The 27,967-nt window shown below is 41.5% G+C and overlaps 1 protein-coding gene across 1 annotated transcript; it reads left to right on the top strand.

The window, feature by feature from the left end:
- The first annotated feature begins 6,075 nt into the window (after nucleotides 1-6,075).
- Nucleotides 6,076-13,095, top strand: hes4 (hes family bHLH transcription factor 4). The gene is made up of 4 exons (XM_003225932.4): nucleotides 6,076-6,345; nucleotides 6,493-6,588; nucleotides 10,592-10,679; nucleotides 12,185-13,095. The coding sequence occupies exons 1-4, from the start codon at nucleotides 6,238-6,240 to the stop codon at nucleotides 12,760-12,762; spliced, it is 870 nt and encodes a 289-aa protein (XP_003225980.1). The 5' UTR covers nucleotides 6,076-6,237; the 3' UTR covers nucleotides 12,763-13,095.
- Nucleotides 13,096-27,967: the final 14,872 nt, after the last annotated feature.

Below are 27,967 nucleotides of genomic sequence, written 5' to 3' on the forward strand. Positions count from 1 at the left end.
GATATCCCCATAGCCCTTCCACACAGCCATATAATAATAATAATAATAATAATAATAATAATAATAATAATAATAATAATAATAATAAATCTTACAAGTCAAACAAGCAGTCAAAGAAGAAGAACATGCCCTGGCAGAATATGTAAAGCAACGTGAAGAACTTGCATAGATTGAAGTCAAAAATCAGAAATTCCTCAAAGCACAGCAGACAAAAAAAAACCAGTACAAGAAAACCACACTACAAACTAGAGCTGACAACTGGCACAACAAAACATTGCATGGAAAGTTCCTTGACAAAATTGAAGGAAAAGCTGATAAGGAGAAGACCTGGCTCTGGCTCACAAATGGGACCCTGAAGAAGGAGACAGAAGGCCTGATCCTTGCAGCCCAGGAGCAAGACATCAGGACAAAGGCAATTAATAATAATAATAATAATAATAATAATAATAATAGAAGACCTGGCTCTGGCTCACGAATGGGACCCTGAAGAAGGAGACAGAAGGCCTGATCCTTGCAGCCCAGGAGCAAGACATCAGGGCAAAGGCAATTAATAATAATAATAATAATAATAATAATAATAGAAGACCTGGCTCTGGCTCACGAATGGGACCCTGAAGAAGGAGACAGAAGGCCTGATCCTTGCAGCCCAGGAGCAAGACATCAGGGCAAAGGCAATTAATAATAATAATAATAATAATAATAATAATAATAGAAGACCTGGCTCTGGCTCACGAATGGGACCCTGAAGAAGGAGACAGAAGGCCTGATCCTTGCAGCCCAGGAGCAAGACATCAGGGCAAAGGCAATTAATAATAATAATAATAATAATAATAATAGAACACCTGGCTCTGGCTCACGAATGGGACCCTGAAGAAAGAGACAGAAGGCCTGATCCTTGCAGCCCAGGAGCAAGACATCAGGACAAAGGCAATTCAGGCCAAGATCGAAAAATCAGCTGATGACCCAAAATGCAGACTGTGCAAGGAAGCTGACGAAACCACTGATCATCTCCTCAGCTGCTGTAAGAAAATCGCACAGACAGACTACAAACAGAGGCACAACTATGTGGCCCAAATGATTCATTGAAACTTATGCCTCAAGTACCACCTCCCAGCAGTAAAGAACTGGTGGGATCACAAACCTGCAAAAGTATTGGAAAATGAGCACGCAAAGATACTTCCGAATCCAGACTGACAAAGTTCTGGAACACAACACACCAGACATCACAGTTGTGGAAAAGAACAAGGTTTGGATCATTGATGTTGCCATCCCAGGTGACAGTCGCATTGAAGAAAAACAACAGGAAAAACTCAGCCGCTATCAGGACCTCAAGATTGAACTTCAAAGACTCTGGCAGAAACCAGTGCAGGTGGTCCCGGTGGTGATGGGCACACTGGGTGCCGTGCCAAAAGATCTCAGCCGGCATTTGGAAACAATAGACATTGACAAAATCACGATCTGCCAACTGCAAAAGGCCACCCTGCTGGGATCTGCACGCATCATCCCAAAATACATCCCACAGTCCTAGACACTTGGGAAGTGTTCGACTTGTGATTTTGTGATACAAAATCCAGCATATCTGTCTTGTTTGCTGTGTCATACAATAAAATAATAATAATAATAACAACAATAATATCCCGCTTTCCTAGAGGAGACTCATAGATGATAATAATAATAATAATAATAATAATAATAATATGCTTTCCTAGAGGAGACTCATAGATAATAATACTGATAATATCCCGTATTCCTAGAGGAGACTAATTGATGAAGATGATTATTATTATTATTATTATTATTATTATATCCTGCTTTCCTCTCCTAGAGTAGACTCAAAGACACCAATAGTAATAATAATAATAATAATAATAATAATAACTGCTTTCCTAGACTCATTAATAATAATAATAATAATAATAATAATAATAAAATGACACCCTACTGGGATCTGCGTGCATCATCCTAAAGTGTTGGACTTATGATTTTGTGATACGAAATCCAGCATATCTATCTTGTTTGCTGTGTCATACTATGTCGTTGTGTCAATAATAATAATAATATCCTGCTTTCCTACTGGAAACTCATAGATTATTATTATTATTATTATTATTATTATTATTATTATTATTATTATTATTTCCTGCTTTCCTCTCCTAGAGGAGACTCAAAGTAAGGTAAAGGTTTCTCCTGACGTTAAGTCCAATCGTGTCCGACTGGGGGTTGGTGCTCATCTCCATTTCTAAGTCGAAGAGCCGGCGTTGTCCGCAGACACCTCCAAGCTCATGTGGCCATTGGCATGACTGCATGGAACGCCGTTACCTTCCCGCCGGAGCTGTACCTATTGATCTACTCACATTGGCATGTTTGCGAACTGCTAGGTTGGCAGAAGCTGGAGCTAACAGCGGGCGCTCACGCTGCTCCCGGGGTTTGAACCTGGGACCTTTCAGTCTACAAGTTCAGCAGCTCGGTGCTTTAACACATCTCACCATCCGGGCTCTAATGAATAAAGTTACATTAATATATATATATATATATATATAAGGGTAATGAAATTTTGGCCTAGGACAAAACAACAAAACTATACATCCCAGAAACACTAAACTTGGCAACACAACCCCTCATCCATGCCTCTACGTTCATACAACAAAAAGAAAAGAAAAAGAAAGTCCTGATTAGAGGGAGAAGAAAATTTGTTTTTATCCAATCTCTGCCAGTTAGAAGGCTAAGCTCCGCCCACTTGGGCTCCTTGCAACCCACTCAGCCCAGGGGCAGAGTTAGGCCTCACTTAGGCCTCTTCCACAGATTATCTTATTTTAACTGGATTATATGGCAGTGTAGACTCAAGGCCCTTCCACACAGCTCTATAACCCATTTATAATGGACTTAATGTCAGGAGAAAACCTTTACCCTTTACCTTAACTACAGTAGAGTCTCACTTATCCAACATAAATGGGCCGGCAGAACATTGGATAAGCGAATATGTTGGATAATAAGGAGAGATTAAGGAGAAGCCTATTAAACATCAAATTAGGTTATGATTTTACAAATGAAGCACCAAAACATCATGTTGTACAACAAATTTGATAGAAAAAGTAGTCCAATATGCAGTAATGCTACGTAGTAATTACTGTATTTACAAATTTAGCACCAAAATATCATGATATATTGAAAACATTGACTACAAAAATGTGTTGGATAATCCAGAACGTTGGATAAATGAGTGTTGGATAAGTGAGACTCTACTGTACCACCAATTCCTCAATACTTGATTACCCATACCACCATACGTTGCCACAGCAATGCGTGGCCGGGCACAGCTAATAATAATAATAATAATAATAATAATAATAATCTACCGTGTTTCCCCGAAAATAAGACAGTGTCTTATATTATTTTTTACTCCCAAAGATGCGCTAGGTCTTATTTTCAGGGGATGTTGTATTTTTCCATGAAGAAAAATTCATATTCATTGTTGAACAAAAAAAAAGAACATTGATTCTATACTGTACAGTAGTTATCATCACAAACCAATGCAACTAAACCAGACAAACTGTGACTCCTGTCAAGAATTTCTTGTTACTACCATTATTTCCATATACAACTGGTATGTAAGCCGCCCCGAGTCCCTCTGGGGAGATGGAGGCAGGGTATAATAATAATAATAATAATAATAATAATAATAATAATAATAATGTGTTCGACTTGTGGTTTTGTGAAACGAAATCCAGCATGTCTATCTTGTTTGCTGTGTCATACAACATCGTTGTGTCAATAATAATAATAATATACATTTACCAATCCTGCATGTTATGGTGTTTTGTTTGGCGGGCACCGGACATGCTTCCAAACAAAAACTTTGCTAGGTCTTACTTTCGGGGGAGGTCTTATATTTAGCAATTCAGCAAAACTTCTACTAGGTCTTATTTTTTGGGGGTGTCTTATTTGTCTTATTTTCAGGGAAACAGGGTAGTACAACAGCCAGCAGAGTGTCTGCTGTGGACTCCTCTTGTTGTGTTTCAAATAATAATAATTTAATAATAATACAGTAGAGTCTCACTTATCCAACACTTGCTTATCCAACGTTCTGGATTATCCAACGCATTTTTGTAGTCAATGTTTTTTAATACATCGTGATATTTTGGTGCTAAATTCGTAAATACAGTAATTACTACATAGCATTACTGTGTAATGAACTACTTTTTCTGTCAAATTTGTTGTATAACATGATGTTTTGGTGCCTAATTTGTAAAATCATAACCTAATTTGATGTTTAATAGGCTTTTCCTTAATCTCTCCTTATTATCCAACATATTCACTTATCCAACGTTCAGCCGGCCCGTTTATGTTGGATAAGCGAGACTCTACTGTAATAACAATAATAACAACACTTTATTTATAACCCATGCCCCATGCTCTCCTTCCAACCCAGGCTGCAAGTGAATCGCCCCCCATCTTTCAAATCTTGTGGGGCGAGTGTGATGCCATAGGTTGCATGGCACACCTTTTTAAGGAATTGGGGGGAGGGCGACACATAGTCCTGCCGCCTGGACTCATCTGCATGGGAATAGATAGAGATACCTAGCGATATGAATGCGTTGTTTGGGAGTGCTTTGATTATGTATTGATAATGGCATGGGACTAGATGGCAGTTGTGGTCTCTCCCAACACTTTGATTCTATGAAATGAAACTCGGGCTGCCATCCTGTGCATTATTTACTTCAGAATACAATTAAACGAGCTGGTTTCAATTTTTAGTCAGTATGCATATGCTTCCATTGTGAGTTTCAAAAGTATGAAATAGCAAGCAAAAACACAAACAAACTTAATTTACAGTAGTAGACTTTTAAATGTTTTCCATTGAGTAAACTTGAAAATCCTCTTGTTGTGTTTCAAATAATAATAATTTAATAATAATAATAATAATAATAACAATAATAACAACACTTTATTTATAACCCATGCCCCATGCTCTCCTTCCAACCCAGCCTGCAAGTGAATCGCCCCCCAACTTTCAAATCTTGTGGGGCGAGTGTGATGCCATAGGTTGCATGGCACACCTTTTTAAGGAATTGGGGGGAGGGCGACACATAGTCCTGCCGCCTGGACTCATCTGCATGGGAATAGATCAGGGGTCCTCAAACTTTTAAAGCAGAGGGCCGGTCCACAATCCTTCAGACTGTTGAGGGGCCAAATTATCATTTGGGGAAAAAAATTCCCATGCACACTGCACATATCTTATTAGTAGTGCAAAACAACAACAATAACAATGAAAGAACAATACAATATTTAAAAATGAAAATAATTTTAACCAACATAAACCTATCAGGATTTCAATAGGAAGTGTGGGCCTGCTTCTGGCCAATGAGATAGTCAGGTTAATTAGGATTGTTGTTGCTGTTGTGTGTCTTCAAGTCATTTCAGACTTTGGGCAAGCTTAAGTCCAAAATTATTTATTTATTCATTTACTACATTTATTTACTACATTTATATCCCACCCTTTTCACCCTGAAGGGAACTCAGAGCAGCTGTATGTACATACAGTATATTATATTATTAGCATAGCACAATATTAGCATTATATGTTACTATATTGAACTATATCACTATACTGTAATATTATATGTAATATATAACATATAATTAATATTATATGGTATTAGTATTATATTGTATAAAATAATATTATTATCAATATAATATGTATATACAATATATTATATTATTTAAACAGATATAAAAATATTATATTATAAATGAGGGCGGGGGCCAGGTAAATGACCTTGGAGGGCCGCATCCGGCCCCCGGGCCTTAGTTTGGGGACCCCTGGAATAGATAGAGATACCTAGCGATATGAATGCGTGTCGAATTCTATATCTGATGATTTTTCTTTTGGGATGTTATGATGGGGGTTGAGGCAAGGCAGCGCGTGACTGACAGCTCGCGGGGGCGGCGTCCAATCGGCGGCTCCGGCGGGGAGAGTCCCGCCTTGGATTGGCTGCCCGGAGTGTGGGAAAGAATGTGGAGAAGGTTTCACACGAATTGGGAGCCGCCGCCGGCTATAAAGGCGAAGGGGGAGCCGGGAGCCAGGCGAGGAAGCGCAGGAGAGAGAGAGAGGCAGAGAGCGAGGTCTCGTCAAGGAGCGCATGTATTGAGGACCATTGGGAGTCCTTTCTCCCGCGCGAGTGGGACTGTTTTCCACCCCATTGAAAAAAAAAAAAGACAGAGAAGCGACCCACGATGCCGGCGGATACTATGGAGAAGCCCACCGCCTCTCCAATCGCAGGGGCTCCAGCCAACTCCAGCCAGACCCCCGACAAGCCCAAGAGCGCCAGCGAGCATAGAAAGGTAGGTGCATTCAAGGGTGGGAGATACTGCAAACAGTCCAGCAATGATGCCAGAAGCCTAGAATCCACCCCCGAGTGAATGTGGATTGCAAGGCTCACACGAAGGATGCCTGCCTCAAAGTCTCCCCTTTTCTCTCCCTCTCCACAGTCTTCCAAACCCATCATGGAAAAGCGCCGCCGCGCCAGGATTAATGAAAGCCTCGGCCAGCTCAAGACTCTCATCCTGGATGCCTTGAAGAAAGATGTAAGTTGGCTGAACGGGCGTCAGTGTGATTTAATACTACAGGCATGTAAACCGCCCCAAGTCCCTTCAGGGAGATGGTAGTGTGGTATAAGAATATAGTTATTATTATTCTATTATGACACAGCAAACAAGATAGATATGCTGGATTTCGTTTCACAAAATCACAAGTCGAACACTTCCCAAGTGTCTAGGACTGTGTGATGTATATTATTATTATTATTATTATTATTATTATTATTATTATTATTTTATGACACAGCAAACAAGATAGACATGCTGGATTTCGTATCACAAAATCACAAGTCAAACACTTCCCAAGTGTCTAGGACTGTGTGATGTATTACTATTATTATTATTATTATTATTATATGACACAGCAAACAAGATAGACATGCTGGATTTCGTTTCACAAAATCACAAGTCGAACATCTCCCAAGTGTCTAGGACTGTGTGATGTATTATTATTATTATTATTATTATTATTATTATTTTATGACACAGCAAACAGGATAGACATGCTGGATTTCGTTTCACAAAATCACAAGTCAAACACTTCCCAAGTGTCTAGGACTGTGTGATGTATTACTATTATTATTATTATTATTATTATATGACACAGCAAACAAGATAGACATGCTGGATTTCGTTTCACAAAATCACAAGTCGAACATCTCCCAAGTGTCTAGGACTGTGTGATGTATATTATTATTATTATTATTATTATTATTATTATTATTATTATTATTATTTTATGACACAGCAAACAGGATAGACATGCTGGATTTCGTTTCACAAAATCACAAGTCAAACACTTCCCAAGTGTCTAGGACTGTGTGATGTATTACTATTATTATTATTATTATTTTATGACACAGCAAACAAGATAGATATGCTGGATTTCGTTTCACAAAATCACAAGTCGAACACTTCCCAAGTGTCTAGGACTGTGTGATGTATTACTATTATTATTATTATTATTATTATTATTATTATATGACACAGCAAACAAGATAGACATGCTGGATTTCGTTTCACAAAATCACAAGTCGAACACTTCCCAAGTGTCTAGGACTGTGTGATGTATATTATTATTATTATTATTATTATTATTATTATTATTATTTTATGACACAGCAAACAAGATAGACATGCTGGATTTCATTTCACAAAATCACAAGTCAAACACATCCCAAGTGTCTAGGACTGTGTGATGTATTACTATTATTATTATTATTATTATTATATGACACAGCAAACAAGATAGACATGCTGGATTTCGTTTCACAAAATCACAAGTCGAACACTTCCCAAGTGTCTAGGACTGTGTGATGTATATTATTATTATTATTATTATGATTATTTTATGACACAGCAAACAAGATAGATATGCTGGATTTCATATCACAAAATCACAAGTCAAATACTTCCCAAGTGTCTAGGACTGTGTGATGTATTTTCGGATGATGTGCGCAGATAGTTATTATTATTATTATTAAGATTATTAAGATTATTATTAATATTAATATTAATATAATATTAATAATAATTATTAATATTAATGGCAGACGGCCAATTCTCTCACTCCAGGAGCAACTCAGGTTGCTCCTGACACAAAAAAATATTATTAATATTATTATTATTATGACACAAAGAGGTAGTATGGCACAGCAAACGAGAGGTATATGCTGGATTTCATATCTCAAAATCACAAGTCAAACACTTCCCAAGTGTATTAATTATTATTATTATTATTATTATTATTATTATTATTATTATTATTATTATTATTATTATTAGAAACACAACAAGATGAGTCCACAGCAGACACTCTGCTGGTTGTTGTATGGGATCACACATCGGACACTTCCCAAGTGTCTAGGACTATTATTGTTGTTGTTGTTGTTGTTGTTATACCTCACAACCTCTGAGGATGCCTGCCATAGATGTGGGCGAAACGTCAGGAAAGAATACTTCTGGAATATGGCCAGACAGCCCAAAAACACACACAAAAACTCTTGATTCCTGCCATGAAAGCCTTCGACAACACATTAATAATATTATTATAATATTAAAATCTATACTACTAATAATAATTTATTATTAATATTATTATTATTATTTATAACCTGCCCTCTCTCCCCATAGGAACTCAAGGCAATTTTCAAAGAATAACAAAAAATATGTTTCAAAGGCTTTCATGGCCGGAATCACTGGGTTGCTGAGAGTTTTCTGGGCTGTATGGCCATGTTCCAGAAACATTCACCTGCATTTATGGCAGGCATTCTCAAAGGTTGTGAGGTCTGTTGAAAACTAGTTTTGCCACAGATATATAAACCCCACTTTCCTAGTTTCCAACAGACCTCACAAAGTCTGAGGATGCCTCCCATAGATGTGGGTGAAACGTAAGGGGAAAATGTTTACAGCCTGGAAAACTCACAGCAGCCCAATAATAAAAATACTTTGTTTATAACCCGCCCTCTCTCTCTGAAGGGACTCGGGGCAGTTTCCAAAGAATAACAAACATGTATTGTCGAAGGCTTTCATGGCCGGAATCATTGGGTTGCTGTGAGTTTTCTAGGCTGTCTGGCCATATTCCAGAAGCATTCTTTCCTGATGTTTCACCCACATCTATGGCAGGCATCCTCAAAGGTTGTGAAGTATGTTGGAAACTAGTCAGGTGGGGTTTATATATCTGGGGAATGATGTCCAGGGTGGAAGAAAGAGGCAGGTGGGAATGTTTCGGTTGGCCATCTTGATTAGCATTGAATAGTGTCAAGGTCTGGCTGCTTACTGCCTGGGAGAATCCTTTGTTGGGAGGTGTTAGCTGGCCATGCAGCTGTGGACAAGTCTACATAGGGACCACCAAACACAGCAGCATTGCCCAAACATGAATCAAGGAACATGAAAGACACTGCAGGCTAATCCAACCAGAGAAGATAGCCATAGCAGAGTTCTTGAGGAACCAACCTGGACACAGCATATTATTTGAGAACACTATGTCAGACTACACAGAGAAGCCATTGAAATCCACAAGCATGTGGACAATTTCAACAGAAAAGAGAAAACAATGAAATTGAACAAAATCTAGCTACCAGTATTGGAAAGCTCTGAAATCAAGACAGTAAACAAAGAACAACACTCAGAAAACAGGGGAATTCCAGGCAGGAAACAATCAGAGCCAGCCAACTAAGGATTTCCTCAAGCAGGAAGCAGTCAGGCTTTGAAGCTGCAAGGCTATTTAATGCTAACCAAGGTGGCCATTTGCAACATTCATGTTTTCCTCAAACAGAGAAAGAGTTCTTTCTCCCAACCTGGACATTCCACAAATATATAAACCCCACTTGCCTAGTTTCCAACAGACCTCACCACCTCCGAGGATGCCTGCCATAGATGCAGGTGAAACGTAAATAAACATAACACAACACAAGGAGTTAAGGAAGGGCTGAAAGGTCTCCTCATCTTCTTCTGCCCCTCAATAGGTTTTAGTGCAAGAGTTGACTTCTTATGCATGGTCCCAGCCACCTTCTGCTAAGTCAGTGGCCCGAAGCAATGCAAGGATGGTGGGAAGGAGATAAAGGCAGGATGCTAATTAATTAGCCTCAAGCCGGAATTATGTAATGATGATGGTTTTGAGGCATGCACAAGGTACTTGACAACTTTATAGTCTTTAATTGCCTGCACACACAAACAGAGAGAAAACCCTTAATTAACAATTCCCAACAAAGAATTCCCCCCAGGCAAGAAGCAGCCAGGCTTTGAAGCTGCAAAACCATTCAATGCTAATCAAGGTGGCCCATTGCAACATTCACACCTGCCTCCAACAGACAAGAGTTCTTTCTCCCACCCTGGATATTCCACAGATTTATAAACCTCATTTACTTCTGGAACCATAGCAACCCAATGCTTCTGGCCATGAAAGCCTCTGATAACACATGGACTATATAGTCTTTAATTTTCTGGCAGCAAAAGCCCTCATATCTTGATCATTTGCTTCCTCCCACAGAGCTCCAGGCACTCCAAGTTGGAGAAAGCAGATATCCTGGAAATGACAGTCAAGCACCTACGAAATCTCCAAAGAGCCCAAATGACAGGTGAGTGACAGATCTGGGGAAGGAGCCGAGTGTTTTCTTTCCCATGGCCTTATAATGTATAAGCCGTCAGTCTGTCAACCTTATTATGTGGGAGACCTACCCTGCCTCCTATCATGTTTGGCGCAATGGGTTAAACCTTTGTGCCGGCAGGACTGCTGACCAAAAGGTCAGCAGTTCGAATCTGGGGAGCGGGGTGAGCTCCCATCTGTCAGCTCCAGCCTCCCATGCAGGGACATGAGAGAAGCCCACAGGATGGTAAAACATCTGGGTAACATCTTTGTAGATTATTATTATTATTATTATTATTATTATTTACAGCATTTATATTCCGCCTTTCTCACCCCGAAGGGGACTCAGGGCGGATCACATTACACATACAGTAGAGTATCACTTATCCAACATAAACGGGCCAGCAGAATGTTGGATAAGCGAATATGTTGGATAATAAGGAGGCATTAAGGAAAAGCCTATTAAACATCAAATTAGGTTATGATTTTACAAATGAAGCACCAAAACATCATGTTATACAACAAATTTGGCAGAAAAAGTAGTTCAATACGCAGTAATGCTATGTAGTAATTACTGTATTTATGAATTTAGCACCAAAATATCACGATATATTGAAAACATTGACTACAAAAATGTGTTGGATAATCCAGAACGTTGGATAAGCGAGTGTTGGATAAGTGAGACTCTACTGTATAGGCAAACATTCAATGCCTTTTAACATAGAACAAAGACAAGACAAACATAGGCTCCGAACGGGTCTCGAACTCATGACCTCCTGGTCAGAGTGATTCATTGCAGTTAATTGCAGCTGGCTTGCTTTCCCGACTGCGCCACAGCCCGGGCCTATAATAATGTTTATAATGTTTATAACATTATAATGTTATTATCAATATCATATGTATATACAATATACAGTAGAGTCTCCTCTACTGTATATCAGAGTGATTCATTGCAGCTGGTTTCAGCTGGCTTGCTCTCCAGCCTGCGCCACAGCCCAGACCTATTCTCTCACACCAGAAGCGATTTGCAATTTCTCAAGTCGCTCCTGACATGAAAAAAAAAAGATCTTTGTATTTTGACCTTTCTACAAGTGGGGGATAAAAAAAAACATCCTTGCAGAGATAGGAAGAAAATGACTTGCTCAAGGCATCTCCAGCGAGCAAAGTGGCCCTTTGGGACTTAAAGCCACATTTTCCTGGTCAAAGGCCACCCCCCCAAACCAGACTGCCGTCTCTCCACCCCACTCCTCCACCCGCCCTGTGCATGCAAGGATTTGCCTAAGTCCGCGCAGCGGAACAAAGGATTCAAATCCAGGTCCTCCGTCACCAAACATTTGGAGCTGTGAGTCAGCCAATCCCTGGGAAAGCCAACTGCAAAACGTGTCGACCAAGGGGGAAAAATGCCAGGGGAGAAGGAGGAGGGAGGAATTTAAAAAGGATTTGAATGATTCCAGCTATTAATCCCTCTCCTGTTCCTTCCCTTTCTCTTTCCTGCAGCCGCTCTGAGCGCTGATCCGACCGTTCTGGGCAAATATCGGGCTGGATTTAACGAATGCATGAACGAAGTCACCCGCTTCCTTTCCACCTGCGAAGGCGTGAACACCGAAGTCCGCAGCCGCCTCCTGGGCCACCTCTCCACTTGTCTGGGTCAGATCGTGGCCATGAATTACCCGCCACCCCCACCGCCACCTCCGGCTGCAGGCGGGCAGCCGGCGCATATGGCGCAACCGCTGCACGTCCAGCTGCCAGGCCCAGCAGCCCCAAGCGGGGCAATGCCAGTGCCGTGCAAAATGAACCCTGGCGAAGCCATGTCCCCAAAGGTCTACGGGGGTTTTCAGCTGGTACCGGCGACCGACGGCCAGTTTGCTTTCCTCATCCCGAACCCAGCTTTCCCGCCTGGCACCGGGCCAGTGATTCCTCTCTACGCCAATACAAACATGCCAGTTTCCTCTGGCAGTTCGACAGCAACTCCGTCAGTCTCCCCAGTGCAAGGTCTCACATCCTTCGGCGGGAGCTTAGCATCTGTCTCCCAAGCTGGCGGGGAGCGCGGCGATGCTGTCTGGAGGCCCTGGTGACTCTCCCTTGGCTTTTCCCTTCCTGAATTTGGCTCCGTTGTATGGAGCCAGGACTTCTGAGTTTTGGTCCTGTTTGTATTCCCCGCCCCACCCCCCCAAACTCTATTTATTTGTTTCCAAAGTCTGTATTTTTACTCCTTTTTAAAAAAACTGCAAACAAAAACGTTGTGTGAAATATTTCCGTTTCTATGAAAAAAAAGTCTTAGTTTTGTATCAAATATTCCCACATGCTATGCCAAAGCTTCTTTGTGTGAGTGAGTGAGTCTGTGTATGCCTGAGGATTTTCTTTCGTTTTGGAAGATGTTTATACAAATAAACTTTCTTGAACTAGCATCCTCGCTGTGGAGTTGGCAAGGGGTAAGGCTGGGGAATGGGCAGGAGCGGGAGGTAGGAGTGAGCTGGCAAATAGACACTCTTTCCAAGGCAAGTAAGGACTGGCCTCGAGGTGAGCAATATTCTGTCTATAGGTAGGTGAGCTAAAAAGCATTGGGAACTATTTTTCTGTATTAAAATGGACAGCCCATTTCAAGATCATGGGTATCAAGATCACAACCTCTGAGGATGCCTGCCATAGATGTGGGCGAAACGTCAGGAGAGAATACTTCTAGAAGATGGCCATACAGCCTGGAAAACATACAACAACCCACCATGGGTACAGCAGAGTCTCACTTATCCAACATAAACGGGCCGGCAGAATGTTGGATAAGTGAATATGTTGGATAATAAGGAGGGATTAAGGAAAAGCCTATTAAACATCACATTAGGTTATGATTTTACAAATTAAGCACCAAAACATCATGTTATACAACAAATTTGGCAGAAAAAGTAGTTCAATACGCAGTAATACTATGTAGTAATTACTGTATTTACTAATTTAGCACCAAAATATCATGATCTATTGAAAACATTGACTACAAAAATGCGTTGGATAATCCAGAACGTTGGATAAGCGAGTGTTGGATAAGTGAGGCTCTACTATATATTGTTCTAGAGCAGTGGCTGCCAACCTTTTTTTGACCAGGGACCACTTTGACTGGGGACCACTTGATCAGGGTCCACTTTAACCAGGAACCATGTTGACCGGAGACCACTTTGACCAAGGACTAGACCAGGAATCACTTTGACCAGGGACCACTCTCCGACATTAGTACCAAAAGGGTTACAAATCTTTAGATTTGGTTTGGTTATTTGGAGAGAGGATTCAGAACATTGCATTGGATAGGCCACATCGAAGACACCAAGTTACCCCCGCTGCCAGGCACCACATGGAACGGCTCCACTTGAGAAGGGAGGAGGAGGAGAAGCAGCAGTCAGGAGACTTGTTGTCATGCCTTTATGGGTAGTTACTTTAGATTTAGTTTGGTTATTTGGGGTGCTGATTCAGGAAATTGCACTGAATAGACCACATCCGCTCTAGTTTCTGATACAGAACATATGCCATCCAGTAGTCGCCATCTGCTCGCCCACAGGAAAACATATTTAATCATCTAGAGCTGATGGGGTCTATCCAATTCAATGTTCTGAATCGGCACTCCAAATAACCCCAGGAACAGACCTCAAAACAAAGACACCCAAGGCACCCTCGCTTCCAAGCGCCACATGGAATGGCTCCGCTCAGGGGAAGGGAGGATGATGAGAAGCAGCAGTCAGGAGGCTTGTTGTCAGGCCTTTATGGGTAGTTAATTTAGATTTAGTTTGGTTATTTGGGGTGCTGATTCAGAAAACTGCATTGGATAGACCACATCCGCTCTAGTTTCTGATACAGAACATATGCCATCCAGTAGTCGCCATCTGCTCGCCCACAGGAAACCATATTTAATAATCTAGAGCTGATGTAGTCTATCCAATGCAATTTTCTGAATCAGCACCCCAAATAACCCCTAAATGAAGACATCAAGAAAGCTGCATTGGATAGACCACATCTGCTCTAGTTTCTGATACAGAACATATGCCATCCAGTAGTCGCCATCTACTTGCCCACAGAAAACCATATTTAATAATCTAGAGCTGATGTGGTCTATCCATTCAATTTTCTGAATCAGCATCCCAAATAACCTCAAAACAGGACTCAAAACAAAGACATTCAAGGCACCCTCGCTTCCAAGCGCCACATGGAATGGCTCCACTCAGGGTGAGTTAGGGAGGAGGAGAAGCAACAGTTAGGAGGCTTGTTGGCACACCTTTCGTGGGTAGTCAGCCTCTCCCCTCCTGATATCCCGATTGCCTTGGCACTATAAGAAGGTTTCGTGAGACCAGTCGATCTCGTTGCTATGGTGTAGTAACAGTGAGATCACAGACCGTATTTTAGTTCATGGGGATCACTGGTGGTCCACGGACAACAGGTTGGGAACCACTGTTTTAAAGGATGGAATGAAGAGAAACCACACAAGTGCCAGGGCTGCAATGCTTTGTCCAACACACTCACAAGTACAAAAATGCTTCAGACTGATCACAATGAATCTGATTGATTTGATGGTCAGTTGCTGTATTTAAAATATTCAAGGGGGAAACCTCCATAATACAATTTACAAAAGGGATGAGGACATGTTTTCAGATATCCCAAAATGCTATGTTGAGCTCATTATCAGGGATGAGCAATATATGCATAGGAAGTGATGAGGGATGAAACCTCATCAACCTCTGGAGCACCACATGTTCAACATCATTGGAGGGTAGGTTGGGAAGATAAAGTTGCATCTAAAACTCTTGTATTTGCTATATTCCCATTCCCCTAGTACTTTTTGGGATATTCAACTGAAGCTGTGATTTACTCTAATGCTAAAAAGTTGGTGAAGAAAATTGCACAGGGGGGCAACACCACTGAGGCATAACAAGCTGAGAACTGAGCCTGGACTAAAGGTAAAGGTTTCCCTTGACATTAAGTCTAGTCAAATCCGACTCTGGAGAGTGGTGCTCATCTCCATTTTTAAGCCGGAAAGCCAGCGTTATCCATAGACAACTCCTAGGTCATGTGGCCAGCATGACTGTATGGAGTGTCGTTACCTTCCCATCAAACCAGTACCTATTGATCTACTCACATTTGCATGTTTTCAAACTGCTAGGTTGGCAGAAGCTGGAGCTAACAGCGGGCGCTCACTCTGCTCCCCGGATTCGAACCTGGGACCTTTTGGTCTGCAAGTTCAGCATCTCAGAGCTTTATATTCAGCATTAAAATCATGTTGTCCCAAAACCATAATCCAAGGTCATTCCATAGTCAATATACCTCGCAACCTCTGAGGATGCCTGCCATAGATGTGGGCGAAACATCAGAAGAGAATGCTTCAAGAAGCAGCCAAGCTTTGAAGCTGCATATCCATTCAATGCTAATCAAGCTGGCCAATTGCAACATTCACACTTGCCTCCAACAGACAAGAGTTCTTCCTCCCACCTTGGACATTCCACAGATCTATAAACCTCACTTGCTTCTGGAATATGGCCATACAGTCCGGAAAATGCACAACAACCCAGTGATTCTGGCCATGAAAGTCTTCGACAACATCATGTAGTGCTTTTTGCAATTGTGCTACTGGCCATACATCCCGGAAAACCCACAGTGTCCCCAATTTCTTTGTACAGCAGTATGGAATAAAGGAGCAGAGGACAAATTTGCCATATTTGATGGGCAATGTTCTGTCCCTGGGACTGTAAGAAAAATAAGAAAAAGAAAACTGCAAGTGGCCAAAGTTTTCAAAAACTGGCACTTTCTACATGTTAAACCAGGGGTTCCCAAACTAAGGCCCGGGGGCCACATGCGGCCCATCGAAGCCATTTATCCGGCCCCCATGGCACACCTTCCAAAGCTCTGCTTGTTTATAATGGTATTTTAATTATTATTTAATTAATGATTAATTATTAAGGGGTGCTTTGGCAGTGTTTTTGGTGCACAAAGGCAAAAGGGGGTTGAACGAAATGGCCCAAGGGGTCTTTTCCAATCCTTATTATTATTATTATTATTATTATTATTATTATTGACACAAAGACACAGTATAACACAGCAAACAAGATATATAGATAGATAGATAGATAGATAGATAGATAGATAGATAGATAGATAGATAGATACACGCTAGATTTTGTATCACAAAAACACAAGTTGAACACTTTCCCAGTGTTTAGGACTGTGCGATGTGTATGATGATGATGATGATGATGATTAACATTGAGGCTGAGTGACCATCTGTTAGGGGTGCTTTGCTTGTGCTTTTGGTGGACAAAGGTAGAAGGGGGTTGGACTCAATGGCCCAAGGGGTCTCTTCCAACCATTATTATCATCATCATCATCATCAACATCATCATCATCATCATCGAGGCTGTATTTGTTCCCATTTGGTTTTTTTTTACTTCACAATAAGAGATGTGCAGTCTGCATTGGAATTTGTTTATAGGGTTTTGTTTTTTTTCAACTATAGTCCGGCCCTCCAATGGTCTGAGAGACCATGAACTGGCCCCCTGTTTAAAAAGTTTGGGGACCCCTGTGTTAAACCATACAAAGTGGCCCTGTGACCCATTCAAAAGGGTGAAATCAACACTCCTAGAGGTTTCCAAAAGGGACAATTCATCCTTTTTTTTTGTCTAGAAAAAGGATGGTCCAAAGTAATTGGGGTGCCAGGGTATCCCACAAAGAAACACCTAGCATCCACACTTATCCTCGAGTCTCCAATTCGCCCATCCTTGAAATAAAGATATAACACCAACAAATCAAAACATAACTGAGTTGAATTTTGCATTAACCTATTTTGTAGTGAATGGTTAGGAATAATACACACACAGGTACATTATGTTGGGCCTGTTCGGTGAGCTGGGTGGGGGGTGGGGAGTGGGAAAAGTTACCCTCCCATCTTCTAGGAGGGCTAGTCAGAGAACAGCCTTGGCCTCTTTTGTGGAGAAGGGTAATTAAAAGGTATAAAAGGTCTCATTGAGTATGCAGCGGGCTCTTTTGCGAGGCCGAGCGCCTATTGAGATGCCTGGGAATGCAGCGCAGAAGGGTTAAATGTGCCTCTTTTCCTGCTTCCCACCCACCCACCCCACAAGCCCCCTTCTCATTGACAGGGTGAGATGGACTCTCATACTCAATGGTGTTGTAAATTCAATCGCCTGCCTTCACAATGCCGACCTCATAAAAGAGAATAATTCAGCCCTGTTCCTTTTTCTTCTCCTCTCACTCTCTCTGTCAAACCTCTCCCACCCGCCCGCCCACCCGGTTCCTTCCACTTCACCCACGGTACAGCACGGCGGGAAAAAGAATGGAGGAAAAGGCAGTTTTGCCACCCATTAGGACACCCCAAACATATGAATCCCAGCCAAAGGGGAAGCCATTGCAGCAGGGGCTGACAGCTGCAGAAGAATGGCCCGTTTTGAAATTGGCTTCGGTGGGAAAAACTACAAAATGGCATGCAGGAGAGGCGGGATGGCTGTTTCAGGTAACAGTAATGCCAGAAGAAGGAGAAGAAGCAACAATATAATCTATTTATTTATTAGCGACATTTATATCCCGCCCTTCTCACCCTGATGGGGACTCAGGGCGGTTTACAAGTACATATTAGACATGTCCAAAAAATCGTTTTGAATCGTATATCGGAATTATTTCGGATTGTTCTCACTTTTTGATACGCATTCCGAGACATTGTCTCACAACGCAACCAGTAATGTAATTCAAACCATTGTTGGCCCATTCTCTAATTGTCTCTTAATGTTTCGTTAATTCCCCCCCCCCAAAAAAAAATTTTTTAAATATATTTTTAAAAATATTTTTAAAAATTTTTTGTTTCTGCAACCTACCTTGAATGGGAGCTTTGCGCAGCCTAATATGGCTACCGCTCCCTGGCCAATCAGAAGCTTCCACGATGGACGCAAAGGTGGGGGCTAACGTCCTCTGCGTCCTTGAAGATTGCCATACAAGGCTGGTGTGTAGCAATTGCGCATGTGCATCCGCCATTTTAGAAACATTTAGAATCATTACAAATTTTCAGAAATATCCGATATTTTTGGGTGAAAAAATCGGAAATACTTTCTATATCGAAGTGCCAGCGCCCCCTACTTTAGAAACGAGAATTGAAACTTTTTTTCATCGATCGGACATGCCAAGTATATATACATACAATCTATATATATAAATGAGTGATGGCATCACGGCGACCCACAAAACAACAAAACTACAGGCCCCCCAACCTCGAAATTTGACAACACAACCCATCATCCACGCCTCTAGGTTGATACAACAAAAAGAAAAGAAAAATAAAGTCCTAATTAGAGAGAGAGGAATAATTGCTTTTATCCAATTGCTGCCAGTTAGAGGACTAATCTCTGCCCACTTGGTCTCCTAGCAACCAACTCAGCCCATGGGACAGGCAGATTTAGGCCTCGGCCTCTTCCACAGATTATCTAATTTGCACTGGATTATATGGCAGTGTAGACTCAAGGCCCTTCCACACAGCTATATAACCCATTTATAATCTTATATTATCTGCTTTGGATTATCTGGACTCCACACTGCCATATAATCCACTTCAGTGTGCATTTTATACAGCTATGAAGAAGGGGCCCTCATATAATCCAGTTCTAAACTGATAATATAAGATTATAAATATAATATGTAATAATTACTGTGATATAATAATACAGAACAATATAATCTCTAAAATCAGGACAGTAAATAAAGATCAACACTCTGAAAGCATAAGCCACAGCAACGCTTGGCCGGGCAAAGCTAGTATATTATATTATACGACTATATTGCAATATTATTAGTAATACTGCATGTAATATAAATATACAATTATAATAGTGAATTATGATTATTATTATAATTATTATTATAATGATTGGGTTGCTGTGAATTTTCCGGGCTGTATTGCCATGTTCCATAAGCATTATCTCCTGTCGTTTCACCCACCTCTGTGGCATGCATCCTCAGAGGTTGTGGGGTTCAACCGCTGAGCTGCGGAACTTGCTGACCAAAAGGTCACTGGTTTGAATCTGTGGAGAGGGGTGAGCTCCCGTCATTAGCCTCAGCTTCTGCCAACCTAGCAGTGAGTAGATGAATAGGAAGGTATCGGTGCTCCCTGCAGTCATGCCGGCCACATTATCTAGGAGGTGTCTACGGACAATGCTGGCTCTTTGGCTGCGAAATGGAGATGAGCACCAACCCCCCAGAGTCGGACACGACTGGACTTAACATCAGGGGAAACCTTTCCCTTTTTACCTACCTATGTATGAATTTTAATTAATCTATTTTAAGCTTATGTTGTACAGTAGAGTCTCACTTATCCAACGTTCTGGATTATCCAACGCATTTTTGTAGTCAATGTTTTCAATACATAGTGATATTTTGGTGCTAAATTCGTAAATACTGTAATTACTACATAGCATTATTGCGTGTTGAACTACTTTTTCTGTCAAATCTGTTGTATAGCATGATGTTTTGGTGCTTAATTTGTAAAATCATAACCTATTTTGATGTTTAATAGGCTTTTTCTTAATCTCTCCTTATTATCCAACATATTCGCTTATCCAACGTTCTGCCGGCCCATTTATGTTGGATAATAATAATAATAATAATAATAATAAACTTTATTTATACCCCGCCACCATCTCCCCAACGGGGACTCGGGGCGGCTTACATGGGGCCATGCCCAGAACAATACAGTTTGACAGAATATAAAAAGAGCAACAAATCATAACACATTGAACAATACAATAAATGATAATATACATTACAACGCAATAAGTTGTAAGGGCCGGCAGAATGTTGGATAAGCGAATGATAAGTTGTATGATTTTACAAATTAAGCACCAAAGCATCACGTTATTCAACAAATTTGACAGAAAAAGTAGTTCAATACGCAGTAATGTTATGTTGTAATTACTGTATTTACAAAATTAGCACCAAAATATCACGTTATATTGAAAACATTGACTACAAAAATGTGTTGGATAATCCAGAACGTTGGATAAGCGAGTCTTGGATAAGTGAGACTCTACTGTAGTTTTAAATTAGGTGTACCTAGACCTTCCCTCTTTCTTTCATCAATTATGTATTTTACTTTAACTCTGGGTTTCTTTTTTGCCCCCTTTGGCCAAATAAACTTCATTAACTTAGTGTTCATGTGGCCCGCCCTGATTTTTATTGCTTTTTCTGAATTTTGGGTTGTAATGTATGTTATTATTTATTGTATCGTTAAATTGTGTTATGATATGTTGTTTTATATTCTGTCATATTGTATGGTTTTGGGCATGGCCCCATGTAAGCCGCCCCGAGTCCCCGTTGGGGAGATGGTGGCGGGGTATAAATAAAGTTATTATTATTATTATTATTATTATTATTATTATTATTATTACAGTAGAGTCTCACTTATCCAAGCCTCGCTTATCCAAGCTTCTGGATTATCCAAGCCATTTTTGTAGACAATGTTTTCAATTTATCGTGATATTTTGGTGCTAAATTCATAAATACAGTAACTACAACATAACATTACTGCATATTGAACTACTTTTTCTGTCAAATTTGTTGTATAACATGAAGTTTTGGTGCTGAATTTGTAAAATCATAACCTAATTTGATGTTTAATAGGCGTTTCCTTAATTCCTCCTTATTATCCAAGATATTCGCTTATCCAAGCTTCTGCTGTCCCGTTTAGCTTGGATAAGTGAGACTCTACTGTATATCTTTATTTCAAAAAAAAAAAAGGCGGCCAGAATCCTGAATGGGATCTTGTTAACAGCTTGTTTATTTTAACTTCTTTTGTAACGCGGGTTGTATGTTGTATGTATGTCTATGTGCTAAATAATAATAATAATAATAATAATAATAATAATAATAATAAAACTTTATTTATATCCCGCCACCATCTCCCCAACGGGGACTCGGGGCGGCTTACATGGGGCCATGCCCAGAACAATACAATATAGCAAAATATAAAAACAACATATCATAATACAATTACAACAATACAAAAATAATCATGTACAGTACAACACAAAATCAAAAAAGCAATATAACAGGGCGGGCCGCATGAACTCAGTTAAAACCTGGGGTGAGAAAAAGATAAGAATAAAACCACGGGGAGCAGAGACATAAAATAGCAAACAGTCTGGAGCAGGGGTCCTCAAACTTTTTAAGTGGAGGGCCAGTTCATCGTCCCTCAGACTGTTGAGGGTCCGAATTATCATTTGAAGAAAAAAAAAACAAATTCCTATGCACACTGCACATGTCTTATTTGTAGTGCAAAACCCCCTCAAGAACAATTGTTTGTTTGTTTACTACATTTATACCCCACCCACTCTCATCCAGAAGGGAACTCAGAGCAGTTTACAAGTTGTATGTACATACAATATATTATATTATTAGCATAGCACAATATTAGCATTATATATTACTATATTGTACTATACCACTATACTGTAATATTATTAATAATATTACATTTAATATATAATATATAATTAATATTATATTGTATTATTAGTATTATATTGTATTACATTATAATATTATTATCAATATTATATGTATATAGGTACAGAATATATGATATTATTACCTTAGCACAATATTAGTAAATGAAAGAACAATACAATATCATATTTAAAAATAAAAACAATTTTAACCTACATAGTCCTATCAGGATTTCAATGGGAAGTGTGGGCCTGCTTCTGGCCAATGAGATAGTTAATTAGGATTGTTGTTGTGTGCCTTCAAGTCATTTCAGACTTTGGGCGAGTCTAAGTCTCAAACTGTGGGCGGGGGCCAGGTAAATGACTTTGGAGGGCCGCATCCGGCCCCCGGGCCTTAGTTTGGGGACCCCTGGTCTGGAGGATAGATGATGGGGGGAGTAACAAAAAAGTGTGTAACAGTTACTCTCCGAAATGTTTTGATACGGCCGATGGGCTAATCAATAAAATGTGTTTGATTGATTGATTGAATTGCCATTTGTAAGCCGCCTTGGAGAAAGGCGGGGTATAAATAAGGTCAATCAATCAATCGATCAATAGTGTGATGAGGCCCTTAAATTCTCATGCTGGCTTCCTTCCCAGGGCATGAGGGTCCCCAAACCCGGCGGCAGTCTGTGCCTTCTTCCCTGCTTCCCTTCGCTTCCCTCCCACGCGGGGCCAGGCAGGGCCAGGCGGCGGAGCCTTGCGCCGGGAAGCAGAGCTGCGTCACGCCCGTCCGCCGGGCCCCGCGTGGGCGGCTCGGCGCGCGTCCGCTCCCTCTCCCTCTCCCTCTCTCTCGCTCCTTCCTTGGCCAAGAGGAGCTTGCGGCGTCCGGCCAGCCAGCCAGCCATCCGCACGCAGCCCGGGCCAGGAGGGGCTTTGCTGCCTGGCTTGGCGGCGCGCCCGGCCGCAGGCTGCCGGAGGGAAGGAGGGAGCGGCCCCGTTCCGTTCTCACGACCTCCAGCCAAGGCGCCCGGCGGGGAGGGAGCGAGGCTGCCACGGAGGAGGGCAGGAAACGTGTGGCCTCCTCCTCCCAGCCCCGACCCAAAGAGCCAGGCATGGTGGGAAGCAGGCCCTTCGCCTCAAAAAACCCACCCCAGAAATGTTTCAGGTCCAAAAAGAATATAATAATAATAATAAAACTTTATTTATACCCCGCCACCATCTCCCCAATGGGGACTCGGGGCGGCTTACATGGGGCCGCGCCCAAAACAATACAATGTAAACAGCATATAAAAGAACAGCACAACACAATACAATAAACAATACAGTAAATAATATCCATTACAAAATAAAACAAGGAGACAATAAAAACAAGGGCAGACCACATGAACATTAAGTTAAAACTCGGGGTGAGAAAGACATAAAAATAAAAACCACAGCGAACAGGGTCATAAGGGAGTGGGGTATTCTGGAGGATAGATATTAGGGGGAGCAACGGAAAAGAAATATAAAATGGTTACTCTCCAAAAGCGCAGCGAAAGAGCCATGTTTTCAAGTCTTTCTTGAAGGCTGCTAGTGTGGGGGCTTGCCTAATCTCCGCGGGCAGAGAATTCCACAATCGGGGGGCCACAGCAGAGAAGGCCCTCTCCCTTGTTCCCACAAGGCGGGTCTGGGATATCGGGAGTGGGGACAGGAGAGCTTCCCCTGATGAGCGAAGGGGTCGTGTAGGTTTGTGGTAGGAGATACGGTCACGAAGGTAGGTGGGTCCCAAACCGTTTAGGGCTTTATATGTGATGGTATACACCTTGAATGGGGACCGGAAAATAAAAGGCAGCCAGTGGAGCTCCTTGAACAAGGGAGTAGATCTCTCCCTGTAACTCGCCCCCGTAATTAACCTGGCAGCCGAGCGCTGGACCAATTGTAGTTTCCGGGCCGTCTTCAAGGGAAGCCCCACGTGGAGCGCATGACAGTAGTCCAGTCTAGAGATAACTAAGGCATGCACCACCTCATTTACTCACTAGTGCACCAAATCCCCATGACAAGTCTATAGGTAAAGGTAAAGGTTTTCCCCTGATGTTAAGTCCAGTCATGTCTGACACTCTGGGGGTTGGTGCTCATCTCCATTTCTAAGCCAAAGAGCCGGCGTTGTCCACAGACACCTCCAAGGTCATGTGGCCAGCATGACTGCATGGAGCGCCGTTACCTTACTGCCAGAGCAGTACCTATTGATCTACTCACATTGGCATGTCTATAAGAAGCAACAATTAAGAGTCCCTCCAGAACTACAAGCACTATCTCAACCACATTTTAATAATAATAATCTATATATATAAAAGAGTGATGGCATCACGGCAGCGGACAAAACAACAAAAGTAAACACCCCACAACCTCGAAAATTGACATCACAACCCCTCATCCATGCCTCTAGGTTGATACAACAAAAAGAAAAGAAAAATAAAGTCCTAATTCGAGGGAGAGGAATAATTGTTTTTATCAATTGCTGCCAGTTAGAAGGCTAAGCTCCGCTCACTTGGTCTCCTAGCAACCCACTCAGCCCAGGGGACCCTTTACCTTAACTACCACCAATTCCTCAATACTTTATTTCCCATACCACCATACTTCGCCACAGCAACGCGTGGCCGGGCACAGCTAGTAATAATAATAATAATAATAATAATAATAATAATAATAACAACGTTGGCACCTTGATTGAAAACATGATGGAGCACTGGAAAACTGAACTGTTTGTTGGAAATGAAAGCTATGGACTTTTCAACATCAGGAGAGGAATTTTCCAGGGAGACTCATTGTCCCCTCTGCTTTTCATTATTGCCATGATCCCTCTGTCAACAATCTTACAAAAAACAAACCTTGGCTATCAAACATCTAAGAATTCTCACAAAATTTTGCATCTGATGTACATGGATGACCTGAAGCTGTATGGAAAAATGGAAACTGAAATCCAGTCTCTGACTAACACTGTCCGACTTTTTAGGACTGACATAAGCATGGAGTTTGGCTTGGACAAATGTTCGACAGTGGCATTGAAGAAGGGAAAAATCATTGAAAGTGAGGGCATAAATATGCCTAATGGCCAAACAATAAAGTGTCACCAGCCAGAGGCCTATAAATATCTGGGCATATTACAGCTGGACAACATCAAGCATGAACATGTGAAAACTGTGGTCAGCAAAGAATACACACAAAGGGTCAGAAAAATTCTCAAAAGCAAGCTCAATGGAGGCAACGCCATCAAGGCCATAAACACCTGGGCCATACCTGTCATAAGATATACTGCTGGCATCATAAACTGGACAATTCGGACAGAAAAACAAGAAAAGTCATGACCATTCATCATTCACTGTACCCTCTCAGTGATGTTGACCGGCTATATCTGCCTAGAAGATCAGGGGGCAGAGGAGTCTTGCAAGTAAAATAAGCAGTCAAAGAAGAAGAACATGCCCTGGCAGAATATGTAAAGCAAAGTGAAGAACCTGCTTTGATTGAAGTCAAAAATCAGAAACTCCTCAAAGCACAGCAGACAAAAAATCAGTACAAGAAAACCGCACTACAAACTAGAGCTGACAGCTGGCACAGCAAAACATTGCATGGAAAGTTCCTGACAAAACTGAAGGAAAAGCTGATAAGGAGAAGACCTGGTGATGGCTCACGAATGGGACCCTGAAGAAGGAGACAGAAGGCCTGATCCTTGCAGGCCAGGAGCAAGCCATCAGGACAAAAGCAATTAAGGCCAAGATCGAAAAATCAGCTGATGACCCAAAATGCAGACTGTGCAAGGAAGCTGACAAAACCATAGATGCTGTAAGAAAATCGCACAGACAGACTACGAACAGAGGCACAACTATTCTAATGGACCCTGATACTACAGATTGATATTTTACTGGTTGGATTGTTCAAACCGAGATGAGTCTACCAAATATTGGATTTAGCTGAGAGCAAGGAAGGCGGGAAAAAGGCCCTGATCCGAGAAGTGTTCTCAGAAGTGGTCGCCACAGGTCACAGCTGGCCAAGTGGCGGGCAGATTTACTCAAGCCATTAATTTGATTAATTGAAAAGAAGTGCCTCCAGAGAAGCAGTCGTGTTCTCCTGGGTCAGAGGAGGTCACCATGCTCAAGCACTCAATCAGGATTTTCTCTAAGGCCGAAGGGGATTGGAATGCCGGTCCTTTCAAAGCCGGGCAGATTGGCGCCAAATTTCTTGCTTCGCTGCCTTGCTTCTTCTGTTGCGCCGGACCAAAGGCACCCACCATTACAAACAAAAGGCAGAAAATCCAGCTCAATTGGGCTTGTGTCTCGCACCAATTCTCGTACAAAAGGAAACGGGCACCAAATAAGTAAACCAGCTTGTGTTCCATCTGTAGCCTTCCTTTAAGGACACTTTCACGAGAGGGTTTACAGATGCCACTGCAAATGTAAGTGCACCTTTCCCCCCCTATCTTGCAACCGGCTTATTGTTCTCAATATCTGACACCTCCCACCCCCCACCCCCCCAATGACTCTGCTCCTCACCTCTATGGGGATACACTCCCTCTTGCGGTGTGGCCTGGGATCCACTTCTGTTCCTTTTATCGCCTCAATCTAATTTGGATGGACTGGTCTCTACTCTGTCTCCAGATCCACCTTCCCCACAATTCGACAACCTGCCCTGTTTCTCAAACCGCTTCACTAAGCTACATTAGAAACATGGAAATCATCCTTGCAATGCCCTGTTGTGTGGGGCGGGGTGCTCAGCCCCCTTTGCCCCCCTTAGATCCACACACTTTCACTGTAGGGTGCCGGTTCCACACTTCATGGGCTTTGTCACATCACAGGCCCAGGGAGAGGCTATAGCCTTTTGGAAAATGGGAATCTCCATAACCTTTTGGAGATTTTATGATGACCTTGTTAGAAGTCATAACCTTTTGAAAAAATGATGCCATAACCTTTTGGTAAAAGCATGACCTCTTAGAGTCATAACCTTTTGGGAAAATGGCATTCATGCAAGGCAATCAAGTTTCTCAGCTGTTAGACTGATGTACCTAGATATTTCTTTGAATTGTGTTGTCGAAGGCTTTCATGGCTGGAATCACATCTATAGCAGGAATCCTCAGAGGTTGTGAACTCTGTGAGATCTGTTGGAAACTAGGCAAGAAGGGTAGTTCACAACCTCTGAGGATACCTGCCATAGATGTGGGTGAAACGTCAGGAGAGAATACTTCTGCAACATGGACATACAGCCTGGAAAACACACAACAACCCTGTTTCTTTGAACTGTTAGGAACAAAGATATGCCAACACACAAAAATACATACAGTAGAGTCTCACTTATCCAACGTTCTGGATTATCCAACGCATTTTTGTAGTTAATGTTTTCAATATATCGTGATATTTTGGTGCTAAATTCATAAATACAGTAATTACTACATTGTATTAATGTGTTATGAACTACTTTTTCTATCAAATTTGTTGTTTAACATGATGTTTTGGTGCTTAATGTGTAAAATCATAACCTATTTTGATGTTTAATAGGCTTTTTCTTAATCTCTCCTTATTATCCAACATATTCGCTTATCCAACGTTCTGCCGGCCCGTTTATGTTGGATAAGTGAGACTCTACTGTATTAGGAACTGTTAGGAACAAAGATATGCCAATGCACAAAACACAATATATAGCAAAGTTTCAGAAGTATTTTTTTAATTGGGTTGCTGTGAGTTTTCCAGACTGTCTGGCCATGTTCCAGAAGCATTCTCTCCTAACATTTCACCCACATCTATGGCAGGCATCCTCAGAGGTTGTGAGGTCTGTTGGAAACTAGGCATGTAGGGTTTATATA

Source organism: Anolis carolinensis, unplaced genomic scaffold, assembly GCF_035594765.1.
Source record: "Anolis carolinensis isolate JA03-04 unplaced genomic scaffold, rAnoCar3.1.pri scaffold_15, whole genome shotgun sequence".
NCBI classification, from domain to species: Eukaryota; Metazoa; Chordata; class Lepidosauria; order Squamata; family Dactyloidae; genus Anolis; species Anolis carolinensis.